We start from the raw sequence: 21,041 nt of genomic DNA on the forward strand, positions 1-21,041 counted from the left end.
CAGGATTTGTTTTGTGTCCCTGCTGTGTGCAGAGCTGAGTGACACTGACTGCGAGCTCAGAGCTGCACAGAATCTGAACACAGGAAAACTAAAACTCAAGGCATCAGAAGAAACACAAGTTTGTCTTACAAGACCACGGCAGAGAGCAGTTTCATGGGCAGTAGATACAGTCCTGACAGAAGCTGCTCTGATTTGCCAGGGGTGTGCAAGTTGGGTGGAAGGAACCCAATTCCTGCAAATACAGGGCAGCCTTTGGTTGCCACAAGAAGTGGCTGCTTTTACCCTTTTTCTTTGTTCCTGTCCACAAACCATGGCACAGCTGAGGTACAACACACCTGTGTCACTGTTAGGGACACGAAAGGCAGCAGAAAGGGCAGCAGGAAAAGCTCTGACTTCAGTTTTCTGACTCCATCTTAGATACACTTTGATCAGGAGGCAGAAGATCGGCTACACAGGTAGGACCTCGTTGGTGAACATCACCATCCATCATCTTTCTCCTCCCAGAGGAGAAATACATATCTAAGTTCTTAGACTTACCTAAGTTCTAAAAAGTTCTTATACTTATCTAAGTTCTAAAAACAGACATAGTTTTCTTGAAGCTGTGTGAGAATAAAAGGACAAACAGTGAAAAGGAGGCAAACTTGAGGTGACCCACCTGTGATTGTTGAAGGGTGCAGGTGGGTGCTGTGGCTCTCCAGGGACTGCTGAGGGGACACATTCTGTCCCTGAGGTCACAGGAGTGGTTTTACTTGGCCAACACTGCTGGGGAAACCTGGGAGGAAAAGCTCCTGAGGGGTCACTGCTCCAGGATCAGTGGATAATTATCAGTTGACAATTGCAGATAGGAAGGGTCATGTGGCGCCTAGAGGTAGAAACACAATTCCAGGGAACACTGGTTTATAAATGGGATCTTATCGGGCAAGCTGGATGCTGGGTTTTTGTTGGCATTCACCAAAGTTTGATAAATTTAACTCTGTTAGTACATTTAGATTTCTGTAAGGCATTTGACACAGTGCCAGGCAACATTCTGAGTAAAACCATGTGTGAGTATTAAATCCATATTGCCCACATCCACTGGATTAAGACTGCCTGAAAAATCACCAAAAAACTCCAAACTGGAAAGGAGGAAAACTCATCTAATGAAGCTGCTTAATTTGTGCACATTCCATGGGGATCTGCATTCAGCCCAATGCAAATCAGTACCTGTGTCTGGGAAAAAAATAAAATCATTATAATACCAAAAAATTATGGGAAAAATAGAAAAATTACTAAAATAAAAGAAAAAACCCTCAAAACCTAGGAGGATTTTTGAAGGCTACTCCTGTCAGCTCCTTGCCTTTATGCTGGGAGCCCCTGGTTCAGAAAGCAGGGCAGGAGTGTGGAATCAATCTCAGGAAAAGCAGATTTACAGCAGCCCTGTGCAGAGCTGTGCTTGAAGGCTCAGAAAAACATCAGACCACAGACTTGTAATAAATACAGCTCCTTCATATTTCAATGTAAATGCAATTGCTAAGGTCTAATTCCTCTTTGGTTGTAAGGTGAGCAGCATTTCATCTTGATATAATCTCTGGTGCAAGGGAAATTCTTGATACACATTTTTAAGATGTATTTTATATGTGCATTAGTTTGGTTTTTTAAGCACTGTCACCTTTAAGTGGGTTTTATTTGTGTGTGGTTTATAAACCAAACTCAGTTAGAGGCCCAGATTTTCCTTATGAGAAAAACAGAAATATTTCAAAACAGGGACCTTTGCTTGAAGAAACACTTTCTGTCAGTGAGAAGGGTGACTGTAATTCTTGGAGCTCTCAGGTGTCAGCGTGAGTTACCCACAGCACACTGGAGCTGATGGAACCAGCCAGGATTTTCCTTATCAATTCCTAGCTGAGCTATTACTTGAGAGTAAAAGAATAAATCCGGACCGAGGAGTTAGAATGACTGGCCTCAAAGACTGTCCTTGAAGCAGTTTAATTTGTTGTCTCCATATCATTGCCTGTGGTGTTCTCTGTCTCTGAACCATTCCACTGGCTGGGGCTGGAGGTGACACTTGGTTTTTCAGAGGCTATTTTTTCTTTTTGTATCACTGTATGCCTCAGGTTATGTGGATTCAGGGAGAAAATACTCCTTGAAAAACAAATCACAAGCAGTGTTTTGGTGAAAATGAAGGAACCCATGAGGAGTGACTCTGGATGGTGCATTTTGCATGGACCACGTGCATTAAGCTGCAGCTGCAGTTTGATGTGTCAGTAGCATTATGAAATATTCATCCTTTTGTGAGCTGAGCACAAGTACAAGCCCCTGCTCTCCCCTTCCCGTAGTGTTTTTTGCCAGTCGGGTGCTGTGTGTGATGTTAACCCCTTGTGATGGGCTGCTCCAGCATTCCTGGGTCCACTCTGCCAAAATCCCCACCAAGCCAAGGCTGGAAAGGAAACCCCAATTATTGTGTTCGTCATTTGGCTGAGTGGCACAAGGGGGAGCTCCAGGTTCAAATTGCTGCTGAATATTCATAGATTGCACTGAACAGCCCCGGCCAGGTTCTGCTTTAAATCGCCCCGTGTATTAGACTTCACTATGAAATTACGATTTCAAGAATGGGATAGTTTAATGGAATTGAAACTACTTGTTTAGTTGGTTTGTTTTTTTTTGTTTGGTTTTTTTTTTTTTTTTTTCAGTAGAATCCATGCAAACTGGCTTTTTCCTCTCTGCTGAGTTAATACAGTAATTCACACAGGGTTGCTGCTTTATAAACCAGCTCTAACAGTGATGTACAGAGTGACTCTCCCCACTGAATGCAGTGTGAGAACTTCAGAGATTCTGCAGGAGTGCTCACTCCAGGAGCTTTAGCAGAGAGCTGAACTTCAGCAGTGATATTGTGCCACTTAGCTGGTGATGGAAGTGCTGGTACTAATCACTCAGCAATAATGTGCTGTTGTTATTCGAAATTACATTCAAATGGAAGTGTGGCTCCTCACCTGTTGTGATTGGCACCTCAAATTAGCACAAGGAATTGACAGAAAATTACTGCACTGGCTTTCAAATGAGAACTGAGAAGTCTTGAGCGTCTTTGCTACCCAGAATCAGCCTTTAGTGCTGTCTGACTCTCAGTGTGAGGTGCTTCACTCCTCGAGGTGTGCTGGAGCAGCAGCAGGGTGTTTGCAGCCCTGTCTGGGTGGCAGCTGTAGGAAGGTCTCAGACATCCAGGGTCTGAGCTCCTGTCCTGCCCTTCCCAGGTGCCTTGGGCTCTTTGGGAGGGGGATTGGTGCTCTGTCACCAAAGCCAGAAGTGGCTTTTATTTGGATATTGCCAAGCTTAAAGGTTGTTGTGGTTTGTTGGGGTTTTTTTTAATCAGAAATTGCTGCTTGTTTGCCTTGTAAGGAAATGTGGTAATACATTCCTTTTATATAAAACCATGGCCAAGGCCAGGAGTTTGCTAGAGAATTACAGCTGTAGGTGTAATTTCACTCATCAGGTGCTTTGGGTCTCTCTTCAGTGGCTGTCTGTAACTCCTGGAAGACATCCCCGCCTTCTGAAGCCTGGGATCTGCCTCATGACATCTCTCTTGTTGGGGAAGAAATTCCTCCAGTGTCTTGTTTTTGGGAAAGCCAGTGAAAGCTACACCAGCAGAACAAGAGTTTAAAGGACAATATGTATTTTTTGGGAGGAAAGGTGGGGGCAAGATGTGAATTGAAGGCTTGAGGCTAAAAGCTGGCATCCTGGTCCAGAAAAATCCCTTTTGTTAGCTTTAGTGCATGTTAAAAGACAGGCAGTTGCCAGAGGCAGGAATTCAGGGCAAAATGTGCTGGTGAGCTGATCTTCTCTGGCAATTCCAGTGTGCCTCCTGCAGTTGGGAGAAATTACAAATGAGGGAGATTAGAGCTGCTGGAGACCAAGCAAGTAAAGCTGCAGGAATAATTTAAGCCACAGTTCTCCCTTTCCCATCTCCCTGAAAAGCACAGTGAGGAAAGGTTTGTTTAATTCTGTATTGGGTTTGACTATTCCATTGCATTTCCAGTTACCTCTGTACTTGGGGGCTAACTGAAGAGATCTCTAGAAGGAGAAGTGAATTTACCTTCTCTTTGTAAAAATAAAATCTGAGGGCACTTTATGGCACACTGGGCTCTAATTATCACTAAATAATGAGGTTGCCAATAAAAGGCTTTTCATTTCCACCCCCACAGCATACAGCTGTGTGATTAATCACTGCCTCTCACTGGAGGCACAGCACTGGAGCTCCTGAGGTCCTGCTTGTGAGCCCAGTTCCCTCTGGGTGTCCCCAGAGCCCTTGCAGGGCACCTGGGCTGTGCCATGGTCCCAGCTGGGACCCTGAGCTTCCCTGCCCTGGGAATCCAGGTTGGAGCTGTGTTTCTGTGTCAGGGTTGTGCTGGCAGCCTCTGATTGCTGCTCTGACAGGTTTGGAGGAAACACAGAGCAGGTTCTCAGTGAGGCTGAAACAGGTTTTGTGGTTAAAATACTTCCTCTGCATTTAAAAAACCCAAAAAGGAGCCTGCATGGAGCAGGTACAGAGAGATGGTGTGGTCTGCAGGAGCTGCTGAGTCAGAGAGACCCTGCCTGGGATGTTCAGCCTTTTGCTGTGTCCTGTAGCCACCAAAACTCTGACACTGTCCCTGCTGTGCCATCCGTGTGTGCAACAGGGGCTGCCCTTTTCCTGCAGGGACAGCTACTGCTGCTAAGAGCTGCTTTTTTAAATTTCCGTCTCTTACAAAGGGTTTTCTCAGCAGTGACATGCAGTTGCCCAACAGCCCCATAAACCTGAGAGTCCCTGAGACACAGCAGAGTGCTGACTGTGCCCTGGGCTGGAGGGGTCTCTGGCTGTGGCAGCATCAGCTGTGACACTGCAGGCTTGTCACAGGCTCCAGCCACGCTGCCCTGCCTGAGATGACAATCAGATTGGAATGGCACAGGAGTTAAGCAGCTTTTTGTGGGATAGGTGAAGTCAGCAGGACTTACTTGTTGGCTTTCAGCTGTTTTCTTATGCTACTTACTTAATTTTTAGTCTTTTTTTTCTCCTTTTACTGATTCACAGAGATTTTAGAAGTTTAAGAGGGGAATATTAGGATTATCATTCCCTTCTAAGGCCTCCATGTGGTAAGTAAAGTAAAAATCCAGGGTGGAAAACGTGCAGGAATCTGCTCTGCCCTCTCAGCAAGGCAGTCCTGCCATGGCTCTCCCCTGGCCTCTTGTGCCAGGCTGAGCTGTGTGCTGGATTGGGATACCTGGCAGGGCTTTGGCCAGAGCTTCCAGCATTCAGCAGAGCTCCTGGGGTGTCCCAGGCTGTGTTGTGTCCAGGTGAGAGTGATGCCTCCCAGCAGCACAGCCCAGAGCCCTCGGTGCCTCATTGACCTGCAGGGTGAGCTGAGAGCATCACACATCATCCTCCTCCAGCCCTGGGGCTGGCCTCTCCTCCAGGAGATGTGCCTGCTGATGGTGCTGGTGGGTTTGGTGTGTGTCTAACTGCAGACAGTGCCCAGCTCCCATCCCTGAGCATGCCCATGGATCTGTGCACAGACAGCACCCACACTGAGGGCTGCAGCCCACCTGTGCCAGAGCAGACAGGTGTGTGCAGGGGAAGGTGGCACTGGGAGACATTCCCTGCCACTGAGAATGTGGTGACACAGGGGCAAAGGAGTGCAGGTCACAGCCCTGCTCAGAGCTGCTGCCCCCTCATGGTGTGCCCACCTTGGTGTGCTCTCACAAGTGGCTCCTGGTTCTGCTTCTACAACTTCCAGGCTCCTCCCTGGCAGAGCAGTGGCATTGAGCCACAGACTTTGATTGCCTGGCAAATTTGGCCTGTGCTGGGCTAATCAGCCAGTAATTTGTAGTAGTTTTACCTTACCATTTTATGTGGATCGTTTATTGCTCTATTCGAGATGAGAACCAGTAAAACACTGATAAAATGAGTTATTTCTCAAGCAGTTTGCTTGGGGGAGTGCTGTCTGTAGAGTTTCATATTCTTTTCCAAAATGAATGAGAGACCATGAGATTGCTGAGCATTACTGTCTACATGGAAGCCAGTCATTTTTGGTAGTATTTGGTCTCAGGTCAGGGCAAAATCCAAACAGAAACTTGTAAGTGTATGTCAAACTAGACAGACACTTTGGACCATCCTGTACACCTCAGGGGTCAATAAGCTCTTAGTTTAGACACTAAGAGAGAAAATCAGGTGAAATAATTTACCTTTTGTCAGATTGATCCTTATTATTTTTGGTTATTTTTTGCCATGCTAAAAAGAGGAGATTGGTCCAAAATGCAAGCAATAAACTACTTCCTCAGCTCCTGCACCTCTTTTGATTAATTTTAATCTAATTTAAAACCCATTTTATAAACCTTTTAAAAACCTTTATTAATTGTTCTTTAAATGCAATCTCAGAGTAGAGGATTGACAAGCTTAACAAACGTCTGCAGAAACTACTTTGCCATTCCTGACAGGAAACACTTGGTTTAAAGTCATTAAAACAAGACAACTTGGTTCTTAGCTTGTTAACCCAGCTGCTTTGTTGAAGGATTTTCTGTGCACTGGTAGGGACATGACAGTCAATGCTTCCTCCTCCTCTTGCTCCTCTTGCCTTTGTCCAGCATAACTTCCAAAGCCTGTGGGTTTGTGCAGGTAGTAATTTCTTTCTCTGTAACTCTCTGTAGAGCAGATTCAGACAGAATTGTCCATCAGCAGTGCCCCTGTGCTGTGCTCACCAGCATAGCCCAAACAGGAATTAATGATCCAACAGCATCAGCGGTGTGGATTTGCAGAGTTTTTCCCCTGCTGAAAACCAGCTGCAGTATTTTGTGTGCTGTTCACAGTGACTAATGCCTGTCCCATTGGCCTTCAGTAGTACCAGCCCAAGCCACCCTCTGTAAAGTTCTTCAGGATACCTCAGACATGGATGGAGCTGCAGACAACTGAAGTCTGTTCAGATCCTGTTGTAAATGTTGAAATGTCACATGCTTTCTTTTTTTTAGCATTATGACATCATTTATTCTTCTATTATTTGTTTTCTCCTTGGTCCTTGCTGTTAATCATGGCAGTATTTTTAGCACAGAGATAACAAGTGGTGCTTTGTAGCCCATAGTTGTGCCACAACAAGCTGCCTGCTATTCTCTCATTCCTTTTGTATTGTGTTCCAAAGGACTTTGGTTCTCTGTGTTCTCTAATACTGTACACATCTTAAAAAAAGAAAAAGGAAAAAAGAGACTTCCTCTCTATTTTTCCCCCTTTTTTTCCCCTGATATTTTGGCAGCAAAGCAAAGCCAGTTCTCTGGTGGATTTTGGTGTCCCTGGTGTCTGCAGGGCTTTCCTCCTGGCTGAGCACGGGCAGGTTTGCAGCTGCCATGCTGAGGGTGTCAGCTCCACTGTGTGTGGTGAAGAAGGCCTTGCAGAGCACAAGGTGAGGGCAGCTGCTGAGCCTGAGCCAGGAGCTCTGTGTGCCCAGGCAGTGGCCCCACTGGAGCTGCCAGCTCCTCTTCTCACCAGGGCTGCTCACACCCTCACCTTTGTGCTGTTCCTGATGTCCACAGAGGAGAGGAGAGCTGCTGATGGCTCCTGGCCTCTGTGCCTTGCCCTGGGGAGGGCGAGAGCCTTTGGTTCCTTGCCCATTAGAATCCCCCAAGAATGAAATTCCCTCTGTTAGGGCCAGATGATCAGTGGGAACGGGATGGAGCAGGGTCCTTTTGGGATCTCTGCTCAGGGCACTGTAATTCATCCCCGGAATACCAACTGAGGAGAGCAGAATGTTATTAATAAAGAGATTGTCTGTGATTTTACTTACATGCACATAGAGGAGGAGGGCTGTAGGGCCATCCCTGCAGCATCAGCCCTTGCTGGAAGGGCTTGCTCTGTTGTGTGCAGCACAGCATCCTCTCAGGCTCGGGTTCTCCTCTGTTACATCATTCATTCTGTTCGTGTTTCTGTTTTCAGCTGTCTGCACCTTTCAGCTACAAAGTGAAAAATGCATGTCAGTGAGTGTGCCCCGTTGTAAGTGTGATGGGCAGAGTGGCTGAGTTTGCCTGTCCTTGCTGAGGTCCTGGTCTGCCCTCTGCTTCCTGGGGCATTTCATTCTGAGCATTGGGGCTGCATCCAACACAGAGGGCTGCAGCTCTTGCAGGGGCTTGAGGGAAGGGAATCTCTGCAACAAAAATGCAAACTTCAGAGGAAATAAGCCACTACCTTGTGACTACGTCACAAGTGGTTTCTCTTCCCATTTGCTATGATCTATCTTAAAAATAAGTGTCAGAAATAAGGTTGTGCATCCCATGACTGAACTGGCAGCTTGGGTGTTCAAGAAGAGGACATTTGTAGCATTGGGAAAGGGATTCCCTGCCCTTAGTTTTCTTCTTAGCTCTTCTTCTGCACAATTTTTTGTGGTGTGCATGCATTTGTGGGCATTAAATGTGTTTGCCCTGACAGTGTGGGTTTGCTGTCACTAATCCTGCAGTGAACCTGGGTGAGTTTGTGTTGCTGTTTGTCTCTGTGGCAGCAAAGTATGAACTCATGAACTGGGGATTGTGGCCTGTCTGCAGAATCAAGAGGGAGAGATGCTAAACTGCAGAAGGGAGCAGTTTTAACCAGACATAAATCTCCAGCACTATTAGCAGAAAAATTGAACAGTATAGGTCAAGTAAATTGATTTTTGTATAAATATTCTCGGTCCCAGATTTGTGATGACAGGAAAATCTTTCTACATTTGACCTCTCTTCTAGTGCAGTTATCTTGTGAGAAGTACCAAACACTGGAGCAAGGAAAACAATGCTTTGTGTTTAATGACAAAAACATGAATAGAGGCTGCTCACTTTCCCACGTCTCTCTCGAGCTCTTCAGCCTTGACCTGGGTAAACATTTGTCTTGAACAAGTGCAGAGACATTCTGGTCTCCATAACTGGGCCATACTTGCCCTTTAACACTACTGACATTTCCTCCAGTGTTTTCAGGAGCGAGAAATACAGTGATTTTTTTTTTTTTTTTTTTTTTTTTCTGCATACTGATGTACTGCATCAAATATTTAGTCAGGTAAACACTAGAACAAATTGAAAGTTCTGCTTTTAGCTGTGCTTCTAAACCCTGAGGCTGGCCCTGGAAAGGTGTGTGCTGAGCACATCTGAGGCTTTGGTGTGCCTGTGGGAATCCTGGCAGTAAGGATGCCTCCAGCCCAGTGCCTGTAGCCACCATCATCTCTGGTGCAGGACTTGCTGAGTGCAGTTGGGCTCTGGTTTTACTCTTAGGGGGACAATTAGTGTTAATTGTCCTGAGCCATGTCAGGCAGTAGCCAAAGGAAGAAGTTTGATGAAATGTGTAGGTCTGCTGGTGAGATGGACAGGTAGCTTCTGCTACAACCTGTAAAATAGAGGTTCCTCTATCAAGAATAAAACTTGGATGCTTTTGAATGATGATTTCTGCTGCCTGTCTTGCTGGTGGAAAAGATGAAGCAAAAGGGAAGAAGTTTAAGAACTCTTGAGTCAGGAGACTTGGGAGTCTTAGTGTCTGATCTCTTTCTATAGAGCACTAAGATCTCCTGTTTACTTTTTACTTATACAAAATTTAGCACCACCATCTTTGTGATGAAGTTTTTAACCTGGAAATAGGAATGAATTGGAACTATGTACCTTGCACTAGTGCAGTCCAGAAAGGTAAATAACATTTCCACTTGGGCCTCAAGGGCCAAAGACCTGCTTTAAGGTATTAAGATGTGGGCAGAAGTGGAGACAGTGGAGCAGATAAGAATTGCACAAATGTATTGGAAAAACTGTATAAGGGAATGAAATGAAATGGAATGTCTGTGCATTAGTGCAGGTTTAGAATCCATAATGGTCAGAGACATCCCCCAGGAGCCAGAGCAGCCAGGGGAGCTGACAGTGCTCCACAGAGTGCACATCTCAGCTGCCTTGTGCCTGAACCTGGGAGAGAGGGTTGGCCTGGACTCTCCAAACCCCTCCTTGGCCCAGGGTGGGAGGGGATGGTGTGTCTGTGTGCTCCAGGGCTCACCCAGGGCTGTGGGCAGGAGCTGCAGCTGGAGCCAAGGGGGATCAGCAGGGATGAGTTCCTACAGAGCTGCACCTCATGTCCTCACTGAACCACCCTGACATGGTTCTTTAACCTCTCCATGGATCTACATTTAACTAGATACAACTGCCTTCTGAGGAAAGCTGGAATTTTGACCTCAGTATTAATCTGTTTCTGTTTTGTTCTGATTCTAATGAGCCACAGGCAGGGTCTTCTCCCTGTGACATATGTCAGATAGTGTGCAAATTCGGACATCTTCCATTTTACTTCATAAAAATTCCTATGCTGGGATCACAGAATATCCTTTTGTATAACCATGGTCGTCTGTCAACACTAATTGTTAAGTACCTGCAATGAGGGTTTTCAGAAAGGCAATTGGATTCTTGCTGCCTTGGCCTGTCTAAAATCCTGTCAACCAAATAATGTGAGCTCTTGCTCCATGCTCATTCTGTCTCCACTGCTGAGTTTATTTTTTGCTTTCTGCCTTTTTTTTTTTTTTTTTGTAAGAGTTCAAGTCCTCTCCTGAGCCTGTATTTTCTGCTGAGTCAGTGCTGCTTTCCACCATGTGTTCCATCTGGCAGGTTCAGAAGTTGGCCATCACCTGTTCCCATTTGCTTTGCCCAGCAGAGCAGAGTGCAAGCTGCCAGCCTCCAAGAGGGGCAGCATCACTTTCTCCCTCAGGGTTTATCCTGGCTCTGTTCTGGTTGTGCTCCAGGAAGGTTCTCTCCTGGCCTGCAAGTTGCTGAGGAAAAGGTGTTTCAGATTAGCTTTACTTTTCCCTTAGGAATGGCCACAGATGTTATTTTGATAAGTATATATTTTTTGTTTATTGTTCTATTTTCTCTTCTGTTTCTCATTATAATGGGGAATGCTCTTTATGCCTCCAGCTCCCAGTTAGGTTATCAGCTTTTGGGTTTGTATCATTTTCATTGCTCATTATATTCCGTGTGATGGGTGTAGAGGTACCATTGGTGTGTCCTGAGGAGTTTATTTCACTTGCAGCTAAAGAGCTTTCCTATCTGATGGTATTCCAGGCAAGTGCTTTCTTTCCCCTGACATAACAGAGATTGTCCAATTAACTTCTACAAATTTCTTCTGGTGCTTTCAGTGTGCCTTAAGGTAACTTTTCATACACTTAGGAAAAGAATGAAGGCTGTTTCACCAACAATCTGTAATAACTTTTTTTGCAACACTCTTCAAGCGTTTACAACATTCTCTGAAGCTCCTGTCAGTACGTTTTCAGCCTGATTGTGGACAAAGTGATGAACACATCTTTTTTGAGGCTGACACCTCTTATATGTGCATTCTCTGGCTTTTCACTGGTTTTCAGAGTGTTCATGGGCTGGCATCCTCCAGTCACTTGAAGCCATCTGATAACTTGGTTTTGTAGCCGCAGTCTTAAAGCTGTCTTTATAATCCAGACTACAGGAGGTCTTTTTCAGCCCTGTAAAAGTGGAAAGAGACCATTATAAATGCTGTTTGGCTTTGTGATTTTCCTTTCCTAATTATCCCATTAGCACACTGCATTTGTCTCATCGTTTTCCATAATTGCTAATAAATAAGATTATTTGTGAAACTTCCACTGGAGCCCATTAAAATAGTTCTGGCAGAGACAGAATTTTCATCGTGTCAGTTCTGCTTCACAAAATCTTCAGGGCAGCTAAACTCACTGTGTGCCAGACTTGAGCTTTCTTGTACTCTGTTGGCATTATTTAATCACTTCAAAATGAACTCTTTGCATAGGTATTTTTTCAAAAGAGAAATCTTTCTCTCAGAGAATGTTGCAGTAGTTGTGCTCAGCTGATTGTGTAGAATACATGAAATTGTTTTCCTTTGTGCATCCAGATTTTACCCTGGTGACTCCCCCTCCTTCAGCAGAATTGTACCCTGGCATAAATGCCATGGTTCTTTCCTCAAAAACTAGCCATGGCTGCTGATTGTGTGCCAGTAAACTTACCAAGATATATATATCTATGAATATCTATATATCTATATATCCATTTTGTTGTTGTTGTTTCAATGGAGTGTTCCTTTTGGCAGTTTAGCTCCTTAGAGAACAGCACTGGTCATGGGTTGATCACCCTCTTTGGAGATCTCTCGGCCATGTGATGATGCTCAGGGAGTGTAACCAGATTTAGGCTGGCACAGCAGTGAGCAGATGTGTGATTTGAGACCTTTGGTGAGCAGTGCCATCGTGGGAGTTGCTCAGAGATGAAGCCCAGCCTGTGTGATGGTCACTCTGAATGCCAAGGCTCAGCAGAGGTGAGGAGACTCTCCCCTCTCTTGTTCATGGTGTGGAGCAGCTCAGGGAAAGCTGAATCTGAGGGGAGTCCTGCTCTGGCTTTTCCTCATGGAGAATCGTGTATAAACTCAGAAACATCTCAGGGAAACAGCATTTTCCTTCCTTCCTTGAAGTTCCTCATGAGTGACAAGCAACTGTGATAACCAGGCAAGGGATATGCCAAGCCATGTGTTCTGCTTGTTCTTGCCACTTGTGGAGAAGTGGGCAGAGGGGTCAACCAGATCAAAGCTGATCATCCTGATGAATTATGTCACATTCTGCAACTCAACAGTTTTTGTCACTGCTTTTACTAGTTGCTGCACGTTTCTGTGTTCCCTGACTTGGGGAAGGAACAAGGATTGCAGAAGCCTGTAGGTCAGAGAGTTGCACGCTCCAGGGGCTGCATCTGAAAACTGCAAGGGAAACGTCCAAAAATCATTAATTTGGGGACACCCCAGGCTGCTGTGGATCAGCAGTGGATTCACATAATTGAATTTCAGGCAAACCATTCCAGCCCAAGGGTCGAATTATGAATAAATATAAGACAAAACACACCATCTGGTGTACCACGCCTGATGTAACTGAATTAGTTTTTCAGTGGATCTCAAGGCCACTTAAGTAGCTTATCCATATTTCTCATTGCTTCTTACTAAATGGCACATTCAGAGCTCTTCCCTCCCTTCTCCCCATCACCCCTGAACCTCTGAGTCACTCAGGGGTGGGTGGTGGCTGCTCTGGCACCGTGCTGAGGGTTTTGCTGGAGTGAACAGGCTGCTGCACCCTGGCAAACACACGGGGCTAGAAAGGCATCATTCCAGTTCCCTGCAGTCCTGGCTGCACAGTGCCCTCTGCTCCTGGGAGGGTTTGCAGGCACATGGATCTCTGGCGTGATTTGCTGCTTAGTGAGTTATGCCCCAAGATGAAAGGAGGAGAGCTGGATGTGAAATGATGGCTGTGAAGTCGCGCTTTGTCTCAACACTTGATGATTTTGCTAGAAAATGAGTGGCTTACTCTAGAGCTCTCTGGCTTGAGCAGGCTGAGGAAGCAGATACTTTCTTTTAGTGGTCCAGTCTGCAGATTTCCCATGTGTTCTTCTCTTAGCTGAACAGTTTTTTACATTTGTGCAGAAAATAGGACAGTCACATTTTTATAACACCAAAGAGATAAATGGTGGGATGTGATTTTTCAAGCCTCAGTCAGGAAAAGTTTGTACTTCCCAGTATGTCTCAGAAAGGTGTTGCTGTTTTAGCCCTCGCTGATCGCAGTGGAATTCTTCAACCAGTACCAACAAAAGGGATGAAAAAAACCGCATGGCAGATGACAAAATATTTCTGCTTAGACATTGCTGTCTTGATATATAGTGTGTAATTTATTTTTAAAAAAAATCTGATCACAAAATTCAAAACAGCTCAGCAAATGTGTATTCAGTTTTGTAGGCAGTGAATTTTATTCTTCTTTGCATACATGGCAGCTCTTAAAGTTGTATGACAAACGATTTCATCAAAAGTACTTTTTGTCCCCTAGAGATGTTCCTGCATTTCCTGGATTCCTGTGAACTGAGTATCAGGCTCAGATTCTCAACTTTGCCATGCAATGTTGCATGTCCCATTTATTCCACGATTAAATAAACAGTTTGATGCCTCTTGTGCAGTGGTGTCGGGTCAAAAACTCAAGCAGAGAACAGAAAACTAAAATGAAGAGAACTGTACTGAGTTCCAGGTCTCCTGAATTCCCAGCTCAGATGATCCTCAGATGCTCAGTGCGTGTTCCCAAGCCGGGGTCTTGCTCCATAATCCCTGGATAACACTTGGGAAAACTACCCACAGCATCCTGGCAGGGGAGGGGATTGCTGTGAAAACAGCAAAACCAGCACCCTGTCCTTGGCCTCTTGTGGCTCAATGTCACTGCTGGTTAGACCTGTCCCCAATGCAGCTCCTGCAGTCATTCGCCTGGAATTTGAGGTTCTTTCTATTTTATATGCTTTTTTGTTTTTAAAGGCATATCTGACTTTGAGAAAAGCCTGTACCTTGCTTCTTTTTAATGTTAGGAATTGAAAAGGCACATTTCAGAACATCATCTGGCTTTTAAAAATAGCTGTTTTTATTCAGATGTCTTAATTTATCTTTATTTATTTAAGAAATAAAAACATACACCTTCAGCTGAAATGCAGTCCCATATGTAAACAGCATTTCACTTTTTACTTCTTTTTTTAACTTGAGATGAGCCTTACCTAGGATCTAAAATAATTGATACTGTTCTTCTGAACAGCATCAGTTCTTCTGAACTGAAAATCCGTGTTTGGGAGGCTGATGTTTTTATAATTTGCTTTTGTTTTGTTTTGTTTTGTTTTGTTTTTTTAAAGTATCGTAGCTTAGGCTGATCAATCAATAGAATAACAGTGGCCTGAGGCTTGAGGTCTGGATGAAAATTCTGTCTGCACAAGCTGTTCACTGGGCTCCAGTGTAACAGTTGCTTTCAGGATTGCTCCAGTGACAATATTTTAATACAACTTTGCTGGCCATTCCTGCTGACATTTCTGGGTTTAGTTGGAATAAAGTACTAAAGCTGTAACCCGAGTTAACAATTCTGTACTACAATATTTCAGTTAAATTGCTGGTTATTAAATAAAGCAAGCCAATTTCTGATCTTACTTAATGTACATTTCCAGTAATTCAGGATCTGATGTCAACAAGAAAAAATGGCTTAGATAGTGCAAAGAAGTAAAGTAATCAGATTATCTTTCAGGAAATGTATAGTGTTTATTTCAAAGTATTTTAACATGGTGCAGAGACATTAGAAGGATCTGCAGTTTGCAGAGTGGTGTTTGGGGCAGATGGGCAAAATGTCTCTTTGTACTGCAGCCTTTGGTTCTTGGCTGGGGAATTGCTCCCCTCTTGCTGGGTGTGCAATTCTCCTGCACTTCCCTGCCCTGGCTCCTTCTCCTCAAGAGCTGTAGCCCCTCTTCTCTGAAATGACCATCTCCAAACTTCTCTGAGGCTCCCCAGGCTCGGCTTGTTCCAGCAGTGATCTCCCAGTGAGAACACACAGGACATGCACAGCTTGTAATCATACTTTTTTTAAAAAAATGATTACACACTATTCATCATCAAGACAGCAGTATCTAAGGAGAAATATTTCGTCATCTGCCATATATTTTTTCATTCTTTTTGTTGGTATACTGGTTGAGCAATTCCACTATGATCAACAAGGACTAAAACAGGTTCTAATGGGAAAACCAAGAGCTGGCTTAGTGCCTTGCAAGTCTTTTCCACCAGCTTTTTATGCCATTCGTGGGGTGGATCCCATCTCTTTGGCCACTCCAGTTGGTTTTCTGGCCTTTTCCAGCTGGGCAGCTCATGTTCCAGACCAGAGCTGGGACAAGCTTGAGGTGCTGCTGGTGGCACCGAGGAGGGAAAGGAGCTGCAGCAGGATTCACCCAGGTCATGCCTGAGGTCTCTGAAACATGGAATTTAGTTAAGTTCTGTGATGAATCCAATTGTGAACCATCTGGACAACAGCAATACCTGTGCATGTCTCCAGAGCTCTCAAGAGGGAGTCCTTAAACATGGGTGGAACTTGGAGGGTGCAGGAGCCCCCTTTGCCTCCATGTGAAGTGATTCATTCCAAATTGCCCTGTTTTCCTGGTACTGATGGATGTGGAAGGGTGTCATTAGCAGCAGCAGTAAGTATGAGCTGGCTGAGGCTGACTTTCCTCATTCTGGGTCCCTTTGAGGGCTCTGGCATTAATGCTGCTGCTGTCTGTGACCTGGCCTTGTTCCTGCAAACTCCACAGTGCTGTAGGTTTGGAATAGCACTCAGGGGCTGTTAGTGCAGGCTGGTGATTCATGGGGAAAAAACCAATGTCATTTGCCAAAAAACACCCCAGCCAACCCAGAGCTAGCTTCATCCTGGATTATAGGGCCATAAGCCTCCAGAGGAATTCCAACAGCTCTAACCGTGGGTTGAATGGAAAGCAGCCGAGAGCAGTGAACAGGAAAACCCTTGCATTTTGCTGTTCTTGATGAGTTTCTCATCAGACAAAGCAGCCCACACAGAGAATCCCCCAACAGACTGGTGGGGGCCAGGAGCTGACCCATTCAATTAAATTTCTCCTGTTTTAAAACTAGATGATCTCAGAAAGCTGTGTCACATGTCCCTGCACTTCTGCAGTGGGTCACCATGTGTTTGTTTTCACATTATGAATTATGCTGAGCCTTCAGCAAATAATATGATTTGTGAATAAAGGTAAAGGCAGGTAGGATAAAGCAGTGTTGCAATATTGTCCAAAAGCATTGATGTGGGTTTTTACAATCCACACCACTCTTGGCTTCAGAGTAATAGTTTAGCTGCGTTCTTCCTGGGGCCATCACTCCAGCTGGGTCTGCTTCTAAGATCTGAGCCCTGCCATCATTTTGGGTGTGCCATTGCACTCTGAAAGTTTATACTTCAGATTAGTTGATACATGTATGAGTTACTAAGAAAAATATATCAAGAAAAAATAGAACACTGTCTTTAAAAAGCTCAGTGAACAACAACAAAAAAAAGCCATCTCAGTGACAAAGGTTTTCCTATACATTTGTCTTCTAAATACTATCTGGGTATTAAGGCAAAACATGATTTTTCTCAATTCTCTGTTATAAACGGGTTTTTTTTTCTTTTCCTGAGAAGTGACATCTCTGAGTTAACTGAAAAAGCAGGCCATCCTCCCCTTTAGCAGCAGTGTCCTACAGTGTGTTCTGCCAGTAGTTTGCATAAATTTGATGTTCATCCTACCTGAAACGAAGATAGCACAAATATATTTGGAGAGATAGGTTTTGCCTTTCTACAATAGAATTTGGGCCTTATTTTATACTGAGAAGTGCTGTCCTCAGCTTCAGCACGAATTGGTTTCCAGTAAAGGATTCACTGATGAGAGATCACGTGGCATATCCAAGAGTGTAGGGATGATCAGAGTGAAAGATGGAGCAGGATGTTCCTCTCGACATTGCAGTCTAAAGCAGCAGAGCCAGTGCCTCCCTCACTTAGAAAGATGCCAGTTTTGAGTCTTTAATGGGCTCCTCCCTGGTGTGTGTGTGAATCTGGGGGAGGTTGGTCTGTGAACACTTGTCCAGTTCAGAGGTGGTCAGGCAGAACATCCCTGATCGATCCCTGTTGTCATAAATGAGTGCTGAGCTCAGGGGTTCACACAACCCTAAAAACCATAACTCCCCCAAAAGGGCTGCTCTGTAGCTCTGTGGAACTTCAGTTGTGCACAGAGAAATGCTGGAGCACATCTGAAGGAGTCTGGATACTCCATGTAGCACTGTGTCCACCAAACACTGATACTGAGGAATTCTTCTCCTCAGCTGTGATACAGACGTGGAGAGAAGCAGGGACCAGATGTGCACCACCCCAGAATTTTCCCCATGAGGGTACCTTGGCCAGGCAGGATTTGAGAACACCTTTGGGGGTATTCCCAGAAGAGACTGGCAGGAGCTGCTCAGTCACCAGTCAGGGAGAGAAGGGCTGAGAGAAGTCTGCTGGTGCTCAGAAAGAGCAGGGCTTGGGCAGAGGGAATTGCTGTGTGAGTCCTGACACAGGTGAGGCTCCCTGAGGAGCTGTGGTAGAGCAGCAGCTGCTGCTTTATGGTGTCCCCAAGGAGTTTGTCCCCAGTGTCCCCAGCTGCTCTGGCAAGAGGACTCCAATTCACACTTTGATTATGAATCTTTTTCAAATCAAGCCCCTCTTTCATTGGAATTTGCTTCAATCTCATGAAACATAATTTCTGTCTTAAATTCCCCAAATTTCTGCAACAATGAAGGAGTGAATTTTTGCACTGCTGCATGGGAGAACTTGAGAATCCTAGTTACAAAGGTTCAAATATTAAATTATGAATGAAACAAACCTCTCTGTGGTTTATGAAATTGCTGTTGGTTCATGACTTGAATAGTTTAAAGTGGTAAATGATACTGCAAGAAACTGTGACTTTTATTCTGGCTGGTGTGTTTTAAAACATGAATATTTATAATAAATTTTACAATTTTTTTAAACTCTTCTAAGTCCTCTGAAATAGGATTTTGGGTTCTGATGGATATGGTTCCAGTCACTGATGTGTTATTTTTTCTGTTTCTCAGTTATACCAGCAGAGTTGTTTCCAATGGACTGAAGGCACAAATTAATAATCCAGAACTGAAAGTCAGAGGATTGGACCCACTCATCAACAATTTAATTGATAAACTTCGGCACTTTAATCAAGTAAGTAATTTTCCAAGATAAAACCATTTTATCATGGACCTGAACGTAAAATCTCTAGATGGTACTGCTCATCACAGTCCATCTTCCAGGACTACAGGGCTGAAGTAGCCGTGGTGTGGCTGTGTGCTAAAAGCAGCTGAAGACTCCATTGTCCCAGCAGGTTGTGAATTCCAGCGAGGCAGAATTCCCTGGGAGTTGCTCCCTGGCTTCTGCTGAGCTGCTCTGGAGCCCAGAGCCTCAGGAGCACAGGAATTGCTGCTGCCCACAGCTCACATGGAGCCTGGGACTGCAGGAGCCTGGGGCTGCAGGATACTCCTGGGCTGGAGAAGTGTCCTTTGTTTGTGCAAAGGACACTTGTGTTTGTCCTGTGCTGTGTTTGTCCTGTTTGTCCTATTGTCCTGTGTTTATCCTGTGTTTGCTGCTCCTCAGTGGTGCAGATGCCAACAGCTCAAACCCAGAAGGAGCCTGTGAAGGTGTGCCAACCAAACTGTAAATGCTGAACTCAGCTCAGAGAGTGCTCCACGATGAATTAACCTTGGCCCTTGAAAAACATTTCCGTCACAGGACTTCTTCTCCAGCCCCTCAGCCCAGAAGTGTCCCAGTGAGGGTGGCTGGGACACGTCTTTCAGGTGCCCTGATGTTCAGGGCAGAGGTGGCACTGAAGAAGGAGCGGGTGCCATGGGGTGTCCCAAACAGAAAACTCACCTTAACAGGAAAATAGCTAGGGACAGTGCCCAGAAACCACATGAGGAAACAGCAAGGAGCAGAAATGAGGGGGGAGTGGCAATATATAGGCTTGGGGGTAGAAGGTTCTGGAAACATGACCAAATATGGAACAGGGGTAACAAATAGGGGAGCAGAACTTGGGCTCATTACCATAATAACTGCAAAGGCTCCTGGGAGGAGATCTCTGTCTCACCTTCGGTTAACAAATGCCGAGGTCTGGCCTGCCAGGGGTGAGGTCTGGCTGTGCCTCTGCCAGCCTGATGCCCAGATGTTGCCTCAAGTTTGCCTGCTTTTCACCGTTTGCATTTTGTTCTTACGCAGCTTCAAATAAACTATGTATGTTTTTAAAAAATTATCTTTGTTTTTCTCCTCTCTAGGAGGAGAAACATGGTTGATGGTGATGTTCACCAACGAGGTCAAAGAGGTGGCTACCTGTGTAGCCAATCTTGGCCTGTCTATAAAATTTGTATATATATGGAGTCAGAAAAATAAAGTAGAAGCTTTCCTGCTTGACCTCCTGCTGCCTGCCTCATCCTTTCGTGCTCCTAACAGCAGCACAAGTGTGACCCTCTGTCACACCCACACAGAAGGACAGGCAGCCCTCAGGTTTGTCAGAGATGTGAGGACCCTGACCCTGCCTCTGACATGTGTTTGGTCCCCCAGATGCACTTGGCATTGCTGGAGCTGCTGCCATCCCCCAGGGCTGAGTATGTGGCTCCTGCTCCTCCTGCCTCTGTGAGCTCCAGAGCACTGCCAGCCCATCGAGCCGGAGCCAAGAGATTTACCAGAGATTGATTTTCATTTAGAGCAGGCATGTTTTCCTGTCAGCCTGCAGGAATGCTTACAGCAGAGGTGTTGGCACATCAGTCTGCTCGTCATCTTTCCCCATTGAAGAGCACTGGAGCATGGGGAGAGAAATAGAACAAACCCACCCCCAAAACCCACTAGGTGGGAAAAATAATAATCTGCACAGGTAAAACAGAGGAGGAATTGCTTAGTCAGGGTCTGGGAGGTTGTTAAGGCTGTGACTGGGAGTCAGGGATTCCTCTCCTTGCTCCTGAAAAAGTACAATCCTCCCTTACCTCTCATCAGCCAGCGGTGGGAAATCCGTCATCTGAGCAGTAATTAGTGGTTTTGTTAACTCTGACTTGTCGTTAATATTCTGCTGTTTTGAAAGCTGCAGTTTAGGGATTCTTTGTATCACACTGATTTAACTCACCGTGGGGGATTAAAACAACCAGTTTGCTGCAGTACTTAATATTACACTGAAATAGGCATTATGTGGTCAGATTGATGAAAAGGATAATTCATTATTTATCTGTCTTTGCGTGTTAGAAAGTAGAGTGTTAATTTACTTTATAAATATTAGATATATCCATCTGTGTAATAGTGCTCTATAAACACTGACAATAGGAAATAGTTAGAAATAGATTAAATCAAAAGTAGCTGTGTATTGGAAATTCTGTTTCTTTGTCTGCTGTAGAAAAACAGAAATCTGCCTGGTCTGAGCTGCATACCAATTTTCTCAAGTTACATACATTTTAAAGAGAGTCTCAAAAAGCACTTTTTAGGCAGCAGAATAAAATCCAGCTCTTGGCTCTGGAAGCTGGAAGTGTTGCTTTCTGGGACTCGTAACTGTTTTAGGAGAATATCTTCGTTAACTAAATTTAACTCCCATCAGATTGAGGTGCTTAGCAATAATGGATTCCAAGGGTGAAGGATTAAACAGAATACTGATTATTGCCCTAAGATGGTTTGTTCTTAAGTACTTAGAATAATATAAAATGCTTTGAT

General features: G+C 44.8%; 1 protein-coding gene across 3 annotated transcripts in view; it reads left to right on the top strand.

The window, feature by feature from the left end:
* Nucleotides 1–21,041, top strand: part of LOC136365507 (glypican-5-like) — a 347,571-nt gene that overhangs the window by 176,744 nt on the left and 149,786 nt on the right. For all 3 annotated transcript variants that reach the window (XM_066326026.1, XM_066326024.1, XM_066326025.1), the window contains one exon: nucleotides 18,401–18,521. In XM_066326026.1, coding sequence (XP_066182123.1) covers nucleotides 18,401–18,521 — 121 coding nt within the window. The remainder of the gene's footprint in view (nucleotides 1–18,400; nucleotides 18,522–21,041) is intronic.

Source organism: Sylvia atricapilla, chromosome 10 (assembly GCF_009819655.1).
Source record: "Sylvia atricapilla isolate bSylAtr1 chromosome 10, bSylAtr1.pri, whole genome shotgun sequence".
Lineage (NCBI taxonomy): Eukaryota > Metazoa > Chordata > Aves > Passeriformes > Sylviidae > Sylvia > Sylvia atricapilla.